The sequence below is a fragment of the Oenanthe melanoleuca genome, chromosome 5 (assembly GCF_029582105.1).
Source record: "Oenanthe melanoleuca isolate GR-GAL-2019-014 chromosome 5, OMel1.0, whole genome shotgun sequence".
NCBI lineage: Eukaryota > Metazoa > Chordata > Aves > Passeriformes > Muscicapidae > Oenanthe > Oenanthe melanoleuca.
The window spans coordinates 45,676,174-45,688,293 of record NC_079339.1 but is presented as its reverse complement, the minus strand read 5'-3'; the positions used below and the strand labels follow the sequence as shown (position 1 = coordinate 45,688,293).

The 12,120-nt window shown below is 42.0% G+C and overlaps 1 protein-coding gene across 1 annotated transcript in view; it reads left to right on the top strand.

Annotated features, from left to right (window-relative positions):
• The window catches only part of BTBD7 (BTB domain containing 7), a 50,919-nt gene extending 38,799 nt beyond the window's left edge, over window positions 1-12,120 (top strand). Inside the window, 5 exon segments of the mRNA XM_056493080.1 lie at window positions 539-728; window positions 3,995-4,173; window positions 4,826-4,978; window positions 4,980-5,246; window positions 7,180-12,120. Coding sequence (XP_056349055.1) covers window positions 539-728; window positions 3,995-4,173; window positions 4,826-4,978; window positions 4,980-5,246; window positions 7,180-7,995 — 1,605 coding nt within the window. The 3' untranslated portion in view covers window positions 7,996-12,120.

Sequence of the window (12,120 nt, the reverse complement as noted above, 5' to 3'; positions counted from 1 at the left end):
TCTCATATGTAGTCTCTGGTAACTTTACTGCTCCTATAGATAGAAAAAATTGTGAATGAGTAACATTTGATTTTTTTTCACTCCCCTGTTAGTCTCCCATTTTTTGAAATAAATTTGTTTGATTTTAATTAAGAATCTTCAAAGGCTAGGCATAAATCCTCTTGTATTCTTTAAGATGTCTGAGGAAAACATGTTTCATTTTCAGGCTAGTGCCTTCTGCTCAATGGCACAGAAAATTGAGACTCATAGGCAGTAATTGTTTTAAGTCCAGAGGGGGTCTGGCCTCAAGAATCTGACAGGTTAAAATAAACAAAGCATCCTTCCCAAACCATTCTCCTACCTGCTCATAGCTCTGAAACTCAGCTGTGATCATGACTGGAAAACTGAATAGAAAATGCTGCTGCAAAGCCAGATGTTGCTTGTGAGTGACAGAGTTCCTGTGGTGTAGGCATGGCTGGACTAGTGTCGCTGGGCTGTGCTTGCAGCAGGGGCAGGGCTGTGTGCAGTGCCCTGATGAGAGCCTGGGCTGTCGTTGCAGTCGGTGCTGGATGAGATGATGGTGGAGCAGACAGACCTCGTTCGCCTGCGCATGGTGCGCATGTCCAACGTGCCCGACACGCTGTACATGGTGAACAACGCCGTGCCCCAGTGCTGCCACGTCATCACCCACCAGCAAGTCAGCACCAACCAGACCAGCCCTCCCTCAGTTATAGCCAACGAGATCCCAGGTGAGCTGCTGACGGCTTCCTGTGCATGTGTGGGTGCTTGGGCCTGGGGGGAGAGAGTGTTATTGAACATCATCATTTCCTCGGAGAGTAATTCTGCACCAGCAATAGTCGTTTTGCTGTGGTCTGTCCTAAAGACCTTAACTGGTTTTGGAGGGCAGAGTAACTAATTAGAGAACAAAACCCTTGGACTGGTTAAACAGTAGAACACTTGCTGGAGCCTGGCTCTCTATTCTCAGAATTTTCTACAGGATTCTCAGTTATCTGCAAACCGATCGTCTGCTATAGGTAAGATCTGTGAGTCTGGAGAATTTATTTCAAAAATCAAAAGCTAGAGAACATAATGTGAAAGGAAATCTGCTGAACTCAGTATGCCAAAAAAGTACTGGAAGTGGGCACTCAAAACACATTTACTTCAATTTACCAAATCCACTTTAGCTTTGAAGCCAAACCAACTTAATTCCTTGTGGAAAAATGTGTCAGAGTACATTTTTATAGGCTCAAGTAAATATGTCCTCTCTTGACTTCAGGATGATTGGTGTGACATTCCCCACAGGCAAGCTAGGAAAATACATACTAAATATATTTTGTCATTTATGCACATGATCTTTTTGTGTCAGACTAGAAGAATGTATCTACTGGAGTTCCTAAAGCATCTAGCTCTTCCTTTCCCCTGTCCCATTAATACTCAGTGTGCATAGAGAAAACACTGGCAAAACTTGCAACTGATGACAAGTTGGAAGGGTCAGTGGATGTTTTAGAGTGCAGGATTAGATAGCTAAATGACCAAGATTAAATTTTAATTCAGTGAAGGAAGTGGAAAACACTGTGCCTATGGCATTCCCAATTTTATAAGCTTTTTGTGTATCAATTATGTCTCTCCTCAGTCAACTACATTGAAAGGAGGTAGATAAACTATTCTTACAGAAGCTGGAGCCAGGACAAAAGTAATGGATTGAAATTGCTGCAAGAGAATTTAATTTGAAGTGTTAGGAGGATTTGAAACACTGTTTAGTTACAAGATTTCTAGGAAAATTTGTAAAATGGTTTTGATCTGTTTGCGTCTTGTGGTCTGGGAAGAAGCTTGATAAAGCTGAAAAGGAGCTTCTGAAAACTTCTGTTTGAAAAATTTGATAAAAGTACCAATTGTTTGTTTAGTAATTTGGAGCTCTCAGCAGTTTACTTGGACTTCCCTCCCCATGAATTGAATATAAAGTACTTAACATTAGATAGGGCTTTGATAACACCTTGCTCCATCTTAATTTGCAAAGAAGTTGAGAAAGGCAACAGGTCCTCAGAGGTCTTCAGTGTTCTCATGTTCCTAAAAAATCTGGCTCTATTGGCAAGCATGAGACATCTTGACCAATCTGAAACTCCCCTGCATCTTGGTTCTGTACAATTTAATAGGTAGGAATTATTGCCTGTCCTTTGATTTGAACACAGATATGAGCTCTGAGCTTGGCCAGTAGTTGGAGTGCAGGAATTGTGTCCTGGCAACTGTCTGCTCTGCTTAGTCCTGTAATTAAGCAAAAGAATTGGTTGGTTTGCCAATGCCTTTTTGCTAGAATGGGCAGATGGGACCCAGTTAAGTGAGGAGGTTAAAGGCTGTACAAGCTCTAGCGTGTGCAGGAACCCCTCCTGAAGCTTGGATGGAGCACGGGCAGTGCTGGGGGGAGAGCTGGGCAGCGTCACCTCCGTGTCCTCGGGCCGGGCTCAGGACTGGGGGTTCACAGCTCGGCTGCTGCCCTCTGTCCCTGCCTTCTCCTTGGAAGAGCCCACTGCCTGAGGACTGTGTTTGCACAAACCTGCTGGCAGCATGTGCTAGTGCTCCTCCTGCAGCCCTCTTGTAAAATGAGTTCAGCTGGAGCCTGCTCTGTTTGAGGCCAGGTTCTGCAAGTGGTTGGGTTTCTTTACGCATTTTCCAGTTTCAGTCTGAATTAGAAATGCTGCAACTGAGAGAATTGTATTTTTTTATATACATAATCTTTCTTCCATGTGTTTCATATAAATAATAGTTTATAAAAAAACCCAAAATAAACCCGAGTTTGAGAAGACATTATTTTTTAATGAAAACCTTATATAATTTTTATGCCTACTAGTTTGGAGAACTGCTTCAGACCTCTCTTAGATCCTCTTCTTTAAGTATTAGCAAAATGCTGACTGTAGCTAAACATCTGGCTGCTAAATCAGGATTTTTCAGAAGAATTTAAGTGTGGGGGGTACCATAGAAGACTTATTTACAAGCCTTGAAGGCTGGTTAGAATGAGTTTCTTCCCTCCCCTCTCAGTACAGGAACTCCACTGAGGGGGGGAATATTTTGCACTACATATATTCCTCACGTACCAATGTAAACTTTGTGAAATTGGGACCAGTTGTAATTGTGTGATGTTGGGTTTTCTGCTTCTCTATAATGCAAGTGTCCTTTCACACTCACTGTATGATCTGCTTAATTTTTATGAGTTTTCATTACAGACATCTGGTCATGGTAATACATAACACTTGTAAAGCTGGTAAAGATCAGATGCCAGGACTTAAACACTCAGAGATCTGGATTTGTCTTCCCTATTTATATGCACATTTTCCTTAGGACAGAAACACCACAGAGAAATATAATTCATCATCAAACAGAAGTAAGAAGTGGCATGAGAAAGTTTTGCAATAGGATAAATACCCAAAATTATACATTACTTTCTTTTGGAATGGTTTTTAAAAAATTATTTCAATATGACTGCATAAAACAACATAATTTTAACAGGTTTTTGTTGGCTTACAGTTTGTGTAACTTTTGTAAAATGCTCTTTCTCTAGTTACATGCTGGTGTTACGGTCTTGTGATTGTTGAACTGCGTTAGAAGTATGAAGTATGCCAAAAAAATCAATGAATTCTTGGCCTGTGCAATTCATGAGGGAACTTTCAGTTGTTATTTAAGATATCCTGCCCCCACCTCAAATTATGGAATTCCTGCATCATAAGGAGTTTACAAAGAAAGCTCCATTTGTGGCTCATTCTAGCAGAAGCTGGAGAACTGGTGTATGTTTTTATCATTTGTATGATATGTGTCATCCCATGTGGCTTAATGATGCTCCATGGAACATGTGTAAGTTGAACAGTTCTTGGCAGAATGCTTCTTAAAGAAAAAAAAGCCAATTCAGCCTGATGTTAGATTTTTCCTTCAGAGTAAATCTAACTATTGCAATCAAACTTACTGTCTCACAGTTGAAAAAAAGGACTCTGTCTTACCCCTACCTCCTTCTCTGTCATCCCTGCAGTTCCCAATCTCCTGGTTGTGAAAGAGATGATCAGGAGGCTGCAGGAGCTGCGCCACACGGAGCAGGTGCAGAGAGCCTACGCTCTGAACTGCGGGGAAGGCGCCACCGTCAGCTACGAGATCCAGATCCGTGTGCTGCGCGAATTCGGCCTTTCTGATGCTGCTGCTGAGCTCCTGCAGGTAGGAAGAGTGGCTCTGCAGGACCATGGAGGGACTTGGTTGTGTACTCTGCACTAGGAGGACTTGCTGTGTATACATGCAGGTGCACAATTGCTTTGAAATACCTGCATGACCAGGTGCAAACGCCAGTTGCATTTGATGTATGTGATGTTATAAAGCTCTTAAGTGCAATGTATAAATAGTTTTCTCAAGAGTCATTGTTGTTCAGGAGGCTCTTATTGACACAAATTTTGGGGACAAAATAAAACTGCAAAAGAGAGAGTTGATGAGAAAAGTAGAGCCGTAACTTGAAACCTAGATTATTATTTATTCTTTAAACAGAGAGGAGAAAATATGGTAACTTGTGCTGTAGGTCTGCACAGTACATGTCAGTACTGGGAAACTGAAAATCCCTCTTCTGTTTATACATTCATGCTAAAGCAAATGCATTTGTTGGTCAAATTAGAGTGAATCTGATGCTGCTTGTCTTATTTTTAAAAAACTCCAGTCTATTTTGTGTGGTAGCTGTAGTCACCTTGAGTGTTGGTGACTGGTATGTAGCACAGCCAGGCAGTTACAGTATTAGCATGTTTCTGAGAGTGTTAGTTCAGGAGATTTTTCTAGATTGCTTCCTACTTTGTCTTGTTACATGCTGGGTTTCTTACCTTTGCAGAACCCTCACAAATTCTTTCCTGATGAGCGATTTGGGGATGAAAGCCCACTGCTGACAGTGAGACAGTCTGGACGATGTCGCGTCAACAGCACTCCCACTGCAGAAACCATGTTTACAGAACTGGACTCTTTCGTGGCCTTCCATCCACCACTGCCCCCCTCCTCCACCTCCATACCACCCACCAGCAACTCCTCTTCACAACCAGTTCAAAGTGGGCTGGAAACAAAGGGTGCCAAGTCAACATCCGTCCCGCTCCTTCTCCTACCCGTGTAACCACTCTGTGTTCCACTCGCGGGGCGCCCCCAAGGCGGCGCCGCCCGTTTACCTGCCCGGCGCCAAGGCGGCGCCGCCCGACTGCACCAACCCTGCGCTGGGCCGCCAGACCGTGGCAGCGGCAGTGATGGCAGCTGAGAAACAAGCAGTAAGTGCTGGCATTGCTCCTCTTTGGCTTGTTTCTGGCTGCTCAAAGTACCTCATCGTAGGAGCTGGAGAGAATTCTTATGATGAAGTAACTTGGCTTTGTTAAATAAAAAGAGCGTCTCTCTTGGTTAGGTTTTTTCCCCAAACTGTCAGCATTCTCTGTCCCAAAGGCATGCCCTAATCCCTGGGAGAACAGACATTCCAGGGCAGGAACTTTAGTGGAGGGGCAAATGGCACTCAGGAATCTTCTGAACCCATAGAATCACAGAATATTCTGAGTTGCAAGGGACCCATTCCAGTGCCCAACCACTCTCTGGGTGAAGATCCTTTTTTCTAATATCCGATCTAAACCTCCCCTGACACAACTTCAGGCTATTCCCTCAGTCCTGTCACTGGTCACAAGATATCAGTGCCTGCCCCTCCTCTTCCCCTCACTAGAAGCTGTAACGACAGTAAGGTCTCCCCTCAGTCTGCTCCATGCTGAATAGACCAAGAGACCTCAGCTGCCCATTGTATGACAAATGTAGCTTGCTCTACACTAAAACAAAGCATAAACCAACTTCAGTAGTAGACTGCACACTGTAATTCACTGTAGAATATTTTGGCTATTTACAGGTAAGTAGTCTGAAGTAAACAGGTTACGTTTATACATGTGTGAACAGTATGAAAGCTTTACAGCTGGGAAGTATTTGAAAAGGAATTGGCAAGCAGAAACTGGTAATTGCTGATACAAAGGGGTTTGTTACAGCATTTAAAAGCAGTCATTATAGTTGCTGAACTACAGTGTGATGCAATAAAAACAATGAGCTATAAGATATCCAGTAAAGACATAGTTTTGTGAAGTACAGGAAGTGCTGAATGAAGAATTTGGTAATTTATTTCTGCAGTGAAAAACTGTCAGTGCATAGTTGAGGCCCATTAGATGCAGATTTGATCCTTGATCTTTCTGATTGGAAAAACGGATTTTATTTTATTCCCATTTGCAGTTGTCTTAAATATATTGCACTTCTTTTTCTATTTTTGAATAAAATTCATAACTTCATATTAGAAATGTGGGCCATTGTTTGGTCAAAGGTGGGATTCACAGCATATCACTCTCCTTTGATCAATACTGACTTCCCTAAGGAAACTATATAGTAACCCTTTTCATATCAGAAATATTTCTGCTAGAACGTATCCATAAGTAATGCAAGAGGGAGCATAGGATTAATATAGGTGATATTTTTGTTCTGTATTCTTTCTGCAATTTGTGAATTAATATTAATCAATGATTACTAAAGTTGCTTTCATGAGCAATGATAAATGTAAGTAGAAATTCTCACTCTTCTCTCTGGAAGGCTGTAGAATGAGCAGTTCTGCACTGAGGCAAGCATGGGGTAGGTGAGAAGAATAACAGCTTCCACATACTCTGTGGAACTAGTGAGCCCTCTAACTGATGCTCTCTCAAGCCCTGAAGCTCTCCTGCACATACACGTGTCTGCAGTTTACTTTAAAATGGGGAATGGTAGCAGAAGGGTCCTGTCTGTAGTGATGACATGTGTGAGTTGTGGCTTCCCTGCACTGGAACTGGGTGCTGTGACAAACCATTTGTTAGGCTCTGCACGAAGTACCTGGTTTGGATTGATAACTGTAAGTGGCTTAAAGCAGGCCTGCCTTTAAGAAGTTCAGCATTACAGTGTCCTTCACTGCATGTTCAAGGCAAGATGCATTTAAGAGGAGCTGTAATTGTGACACAACAGCTTCATAAGGGAAAGAAGCAGAAAGGTTGGTGTATAGATGTGCTCTTTAAACAGTGCAGGAAAGTTGTAGGCTGAAGTTGGCAAGACTAAAGTAGATCAAGAAAATGCCATTTTGAGTTACAAAAACCACCCTAAATATAGTTTGTGTTTAGCTCTTGTTTTTGTTTTCATGGACCAGTTTCTTTTCTTTTGCAGAGTACTCAGCCCTTGCTAAATGAACTGATGCCAGACATCGCAATGGGTGTGTCAGCAATGTCTTTGAAGGACAGAAGATTACCAGAGCTCACGGTGGACACGGAGCTGAGCCAGGCAGTTACAGAGGTAGGGCCTGGCCCACCCCAGCACATTTCATGTATTCAGAACAGACACATACCTACTTCTCGAAAAAAACATGCAATAGAGCAAAAAATAGATGCTCGAGAAAATCCGCAGGAGTATCCTGACTTCTATGACTTCTCTAATGCTGCATGCAGACCCTCTACTCCAGCACCCAACAGGCACAGTCCCTCGCCTTCACAAGGCATTTATTTTGGCCCAGATTTGTACAGCCACAATAAGGCATCACCAAGTGGCTTAAAGTCAGCCTATCTACCTTCCCAGATATCTCCTAAAAAGCAAGAGGATTCTAGGAGGGAATACCTGCTCTCACAAGATGGGCATCAACACAGGCAAAAGAATGAGCCAATACACCTCGATGTCTTAGAGCAACCTCCCCAGCGACTGGACTTGGCACTGGCTACCCAGGAAACTGCTGGGAATGGCCCTGTTCATGTCAGGGGAAGGGCAAAAATGGAAACAGATTTAACCTATGGGCTAACCTCCAACAGACCTTCGCTCTCTGCGTACAGCTCTGACGTGCCCGAAGAGAGACCTGGCAGGAGACTGGCAGATGATGAGCCATTGGAACATGGAGCACAGAGAAATGCAGATTTGGAAAGGGAAGATGGAGTAAGCAGAGGAAGGAGGTCTCCAAACAAACCAGACTTCCTGTACAAAAAATCTGCCCTATGAAAGCAATCTCCACTATTTCTCTGTGCCTAAGAGTTGTAAACATCCCATTCCTTGCAACTTTTGGCCTGACTTCTGTCAGAAATTCTTTCATGCCAGCAGAAAAATTCAGCTTTGCTCACTTCTTTTGTACATACATTGCTTTATTAGAGACAGCATGTTATCAGTTTGGTTTTAATGCTGCTTCTGGGTTTATTTTGTTGCAGTTTTTTTTGGAGCAGATTTAATTAAGCCTTTTAAAAAAAACAGAAACTGGTACCTTTTTTCTACAACCTGGTAGCCTTTTGCACCTGTACATCTATTTTAGTGTATTAGTTTTGTACTAATATGTTAAACTTTAATGTCACATTTAAAGGACTGTATTTTCATACTTTTGCATTTACCCTTTCACATGCCGATTCCCTATGTGCATTGGGTTGCACATTATGAAATGTATTTTCTTATGAGATAATAACAATGCGTTTATTTTTTAATTATAGGAATTCCAAAGAACAGCACATCAAAAAACCTACATTTTTAGTTGGATTTTTTTTGTTTGTTCGTTCAGATTGAAATCTTCCTGATTTTTAAGACTATGGCAAGAATCCAATCTAATATTTTGTTTGGAAAGTACTGGCAGCTGGTCTTATCTTTATATACATAGCAAACCCACTTCAATAATTATATTTGGGGTTTTAAGAATCCAGAGGGATATTTAGAAATCCAAATTCCTGTGAAATTCACTGGAATATCACAGTATGAGTCTGTTTACTTCTGTTTTGGCTGTGACCGTGGAGGGACTCCATGGTCACCTAGAAGCAGGGAGCACTTACTAGGCAGACTAGAATTGAATTATTTAGAAATAAACCTAGCAGTACTGTAAAAATTACAGTAATTACTTGTTCTTCCAGCTGCTCACGCGTGGGTGAGCGCAGACCAGGTGAGCGGATTCCTGCTGGCTGTGGAGTGTCAGGAAGATGAGGCAGGGAACCTTCGCTGCTGCCTGAACACGTGGGAGGGTTCCCTCCCCAGCCGTGCTGGGTGACAGCCCCTGGCCTTGCTTTCTGCTGCCTGTGCTTACAAAAGGGCTTCACTCTCAGTGACGTGTTCAGTGTTCCTTACCTGCCTCACGTGGTGCTGGCCCCACAGGTGCAGCTGTTCTGTGAGCAGAATCCAAGTGAAGAGTCACTGCTTCAGCATCACCACACCTGTGAAACCTTGGTGCTTTTAAATTGCACCTCCATTGCCTGATTTGCTTTTTGAAAGCACAGAAATGAGATTCCCCTGTTAACAGGATGTGAGGATGGAAGGATGCTGATCTGGGCTGGCTCCTGCCACTGGGGCAGGATTCAGCAGAGCACCAAGGGAAGAGTTACAGTTATGAACTACATCCCTAATACTGTGCAGTTTTAACACAAATTCATTGCATTCAGGATAGGGATCTGATGCCACTGCAGAGTAGTGATTGCTGGTAAAATCCTGTTGGGAGGGAGAGTTAAATGCAGTTTCTATAATGAGTTTACCTGTAGCAGAAAACTAGTCCCAGGTGTGACCTAAGGACTGCTTTAAGGTTAGGTTGAATTGTTTCTTGCAGCTCAAAGTGCTTAATACTGTTTAACAGAAATCTTGCTGCAACTTTACTTTTGGTTTTAGTTGATGGCAGATACTTACCTAATGTGTTTCATTGAAGTATGAAGGTCCTGATAATGACACAGTGTTACTGAAATATATTGAATACTGCATTTCCAAATTACCAAATAGCTTCTAGATAAATGAAGATGTGGGTCTTCAAACAATAAACTCTGTGTCTCCTGTAGACACATCTATAGAGACCTGCTTCCGTGGTAGTTCTGCAGGTGCTCCTTTTGAGATGCAGCCATGGAAAGCATGGTGTAGGATTGGAGCAGAAACTTGCCTAAACTCTGCAGGTGATGTGTCTTGTGGGTGACAGGAGGTTTTTTTCCTCTGTCAGCATTTTTTATTTTGTTTTTTGCCCAGTCAGGGCAGTGGGTGGTCTGTGCTTCATCACCCATCTGTGGGATTTCCATGGAACTGTGGTGTTAAACATTGTTAAATGCAAGATGTCAATGAGGGGATGGTGCTGCTGCAGGTTAAGGGGCTGAGGCTTATTGGGCTTCTTCAGAAGATTTGAGCACAGTGCTGTCTGACTGCATACAAGGGTCTCATCCTCACCAGCCTGAGACCAGCTCACTAGAACCAGTAACTTCCAGCGCACACAAGAGCCCTGAAACTCCCTGGACTTGTATCATGTGTGTGTTGGCAGCTTAACTACTAAAAAATTATAGCTTTCCGCAGAAAACTTATTATTTTCAATATTTTTGCCTAAAACTGATAGATGTATTTCAGGAAAACTACTTTGATTATCATAGTTTGATGTGGCACTGTGTACTTGGGCAGAGGTGGGACTGAGATCTACAGACAGAACTTTAAAGCTTGAAATTTTAGGGGTGGGGGGTGGCTGATGAAGATGAGAAGTTTTGAGGTTATGGTTTGAGGGAAATCATGAAATGCTTTGGCTTTGGAATAAGCTGGTGAGAAATGCCTCTGGGGAGGACATGTCTGCATTTTAGAATACAAAATTGTTTCTGAAGTCTCAGGAACTGAGCAGTATTTTAAAAAGAATGAATAAAGTGTTTAAAAGTAGATGCAGAATGAAAGACAAGTCCTTCTGAGGCCTCAAAGACAATCAGGCCATGTAGACAATCTGTGTTTTCACTTGCATATTTTGAATTGGGAAGAAGATGGCAGCTGGTTTGAAGTGGAAAAGAAGGATTTCTTGAATTACTGGAAGTTTATTTTTGTACTCCAGAGCAGGATTTCCTACTTGGGATGTGCAGAGGGGTGAGACCATTTTTCATGGCAGCATTATTCAGAAGCCAGTGTTCATCCTGCATCTCTTGCACACCATACACACCTGTGCTACCTGCTACTCCTTGTTCTCTGTCTACTGAAACTTTGGTGCAGAAGCTCCTTGTTTACATGAAGCACTTTCTGATTAGGCTGGAAATTGACACCTTTTCCTCCTGTAAATTAGATGGAGATGATGGATTATTGACTATTTTGCTTGAGGATAGAGATATAAACATTGTTTTTTTGAATGAGGGACAGCCATGCTCCTTGTTCTGTTAGAGAGCTCAGATTTGCATTTAATGAGCAACATACAAAAAGGTCTTATTCCCCTTCCCCCAAACCCAACTTCTCTTTTCCTTAATATGTGGATGAATAACTTAATTCCTAAAACACATTCTTCCTTTGAAATATTTTGTTGTTCACAGAATTATTGTAGTTGTGTATTAGTAACTGCTGTGTTGATTGGCAGTTTCATGTTGTGTTTTCCTGTTCTTAAGGATTCTCACTTAGGAAAATTGAGGCTGTGGCCACCTGTACTTGTAAGCCTTGGGTTTTGGTCCTGGAATGTCCCAAATGTATGTCTTAGGGGTTTCTTTGGTTTGGGTTTGGGAAGGGGGGGCCTAGGGGGATTGGGGTTTTGTGTGGGTTTTTGGGTTGGTTGTTTTGGTTGGTTTTCTGGTTTGTTTTTTTTTTTTTTTTTTTTTTTTTTTGAAAGAACACTAATGCTGTTTGAGGCACTGTTCTTCTAATAGTTCTATGCTTCTATGGTAGAGGTGGTGCTGAGCCCTGCTGAATGCAGGGAACAGCTTAGAGGGAAACTTGTAAAACCGCGTTTGGGGTTTCTGTAATTACCTGTACTGCCAGAAGGCAGCCCTGCCCTCGGCAGTGTTAAGAATTTGTTTCTTGTCCTTGTGTTGTTACTGGTATAAAGTCAAGTGCCTTCAATGCTAAAGGCTCAGAAAACTTTCTTAAACTGACTTCATGTCCTATGCAAGTGTTTTTCTACAACCTGCATAACCAGTACTTTGTAAAACTTGTTTACGCTTCAATTGTACATAGTGTTTTTTTAAAAAAAAATAGTATTTTTATTTAGGTACCTCCAAACTTGAATTCTAGTCTTGTGTGATGCATTGTAAAACAATACATTTCTCTTTTGAGTATCATTACAGTTGTAAAAAGGTTTTCACTGGTTCTATTTTTCTACTGTTGCTGAGAAGCATGTAACACTGACTTTATCCTACGTATAGTTGGCATTTCAAATAAATGGCTTGTATAGAA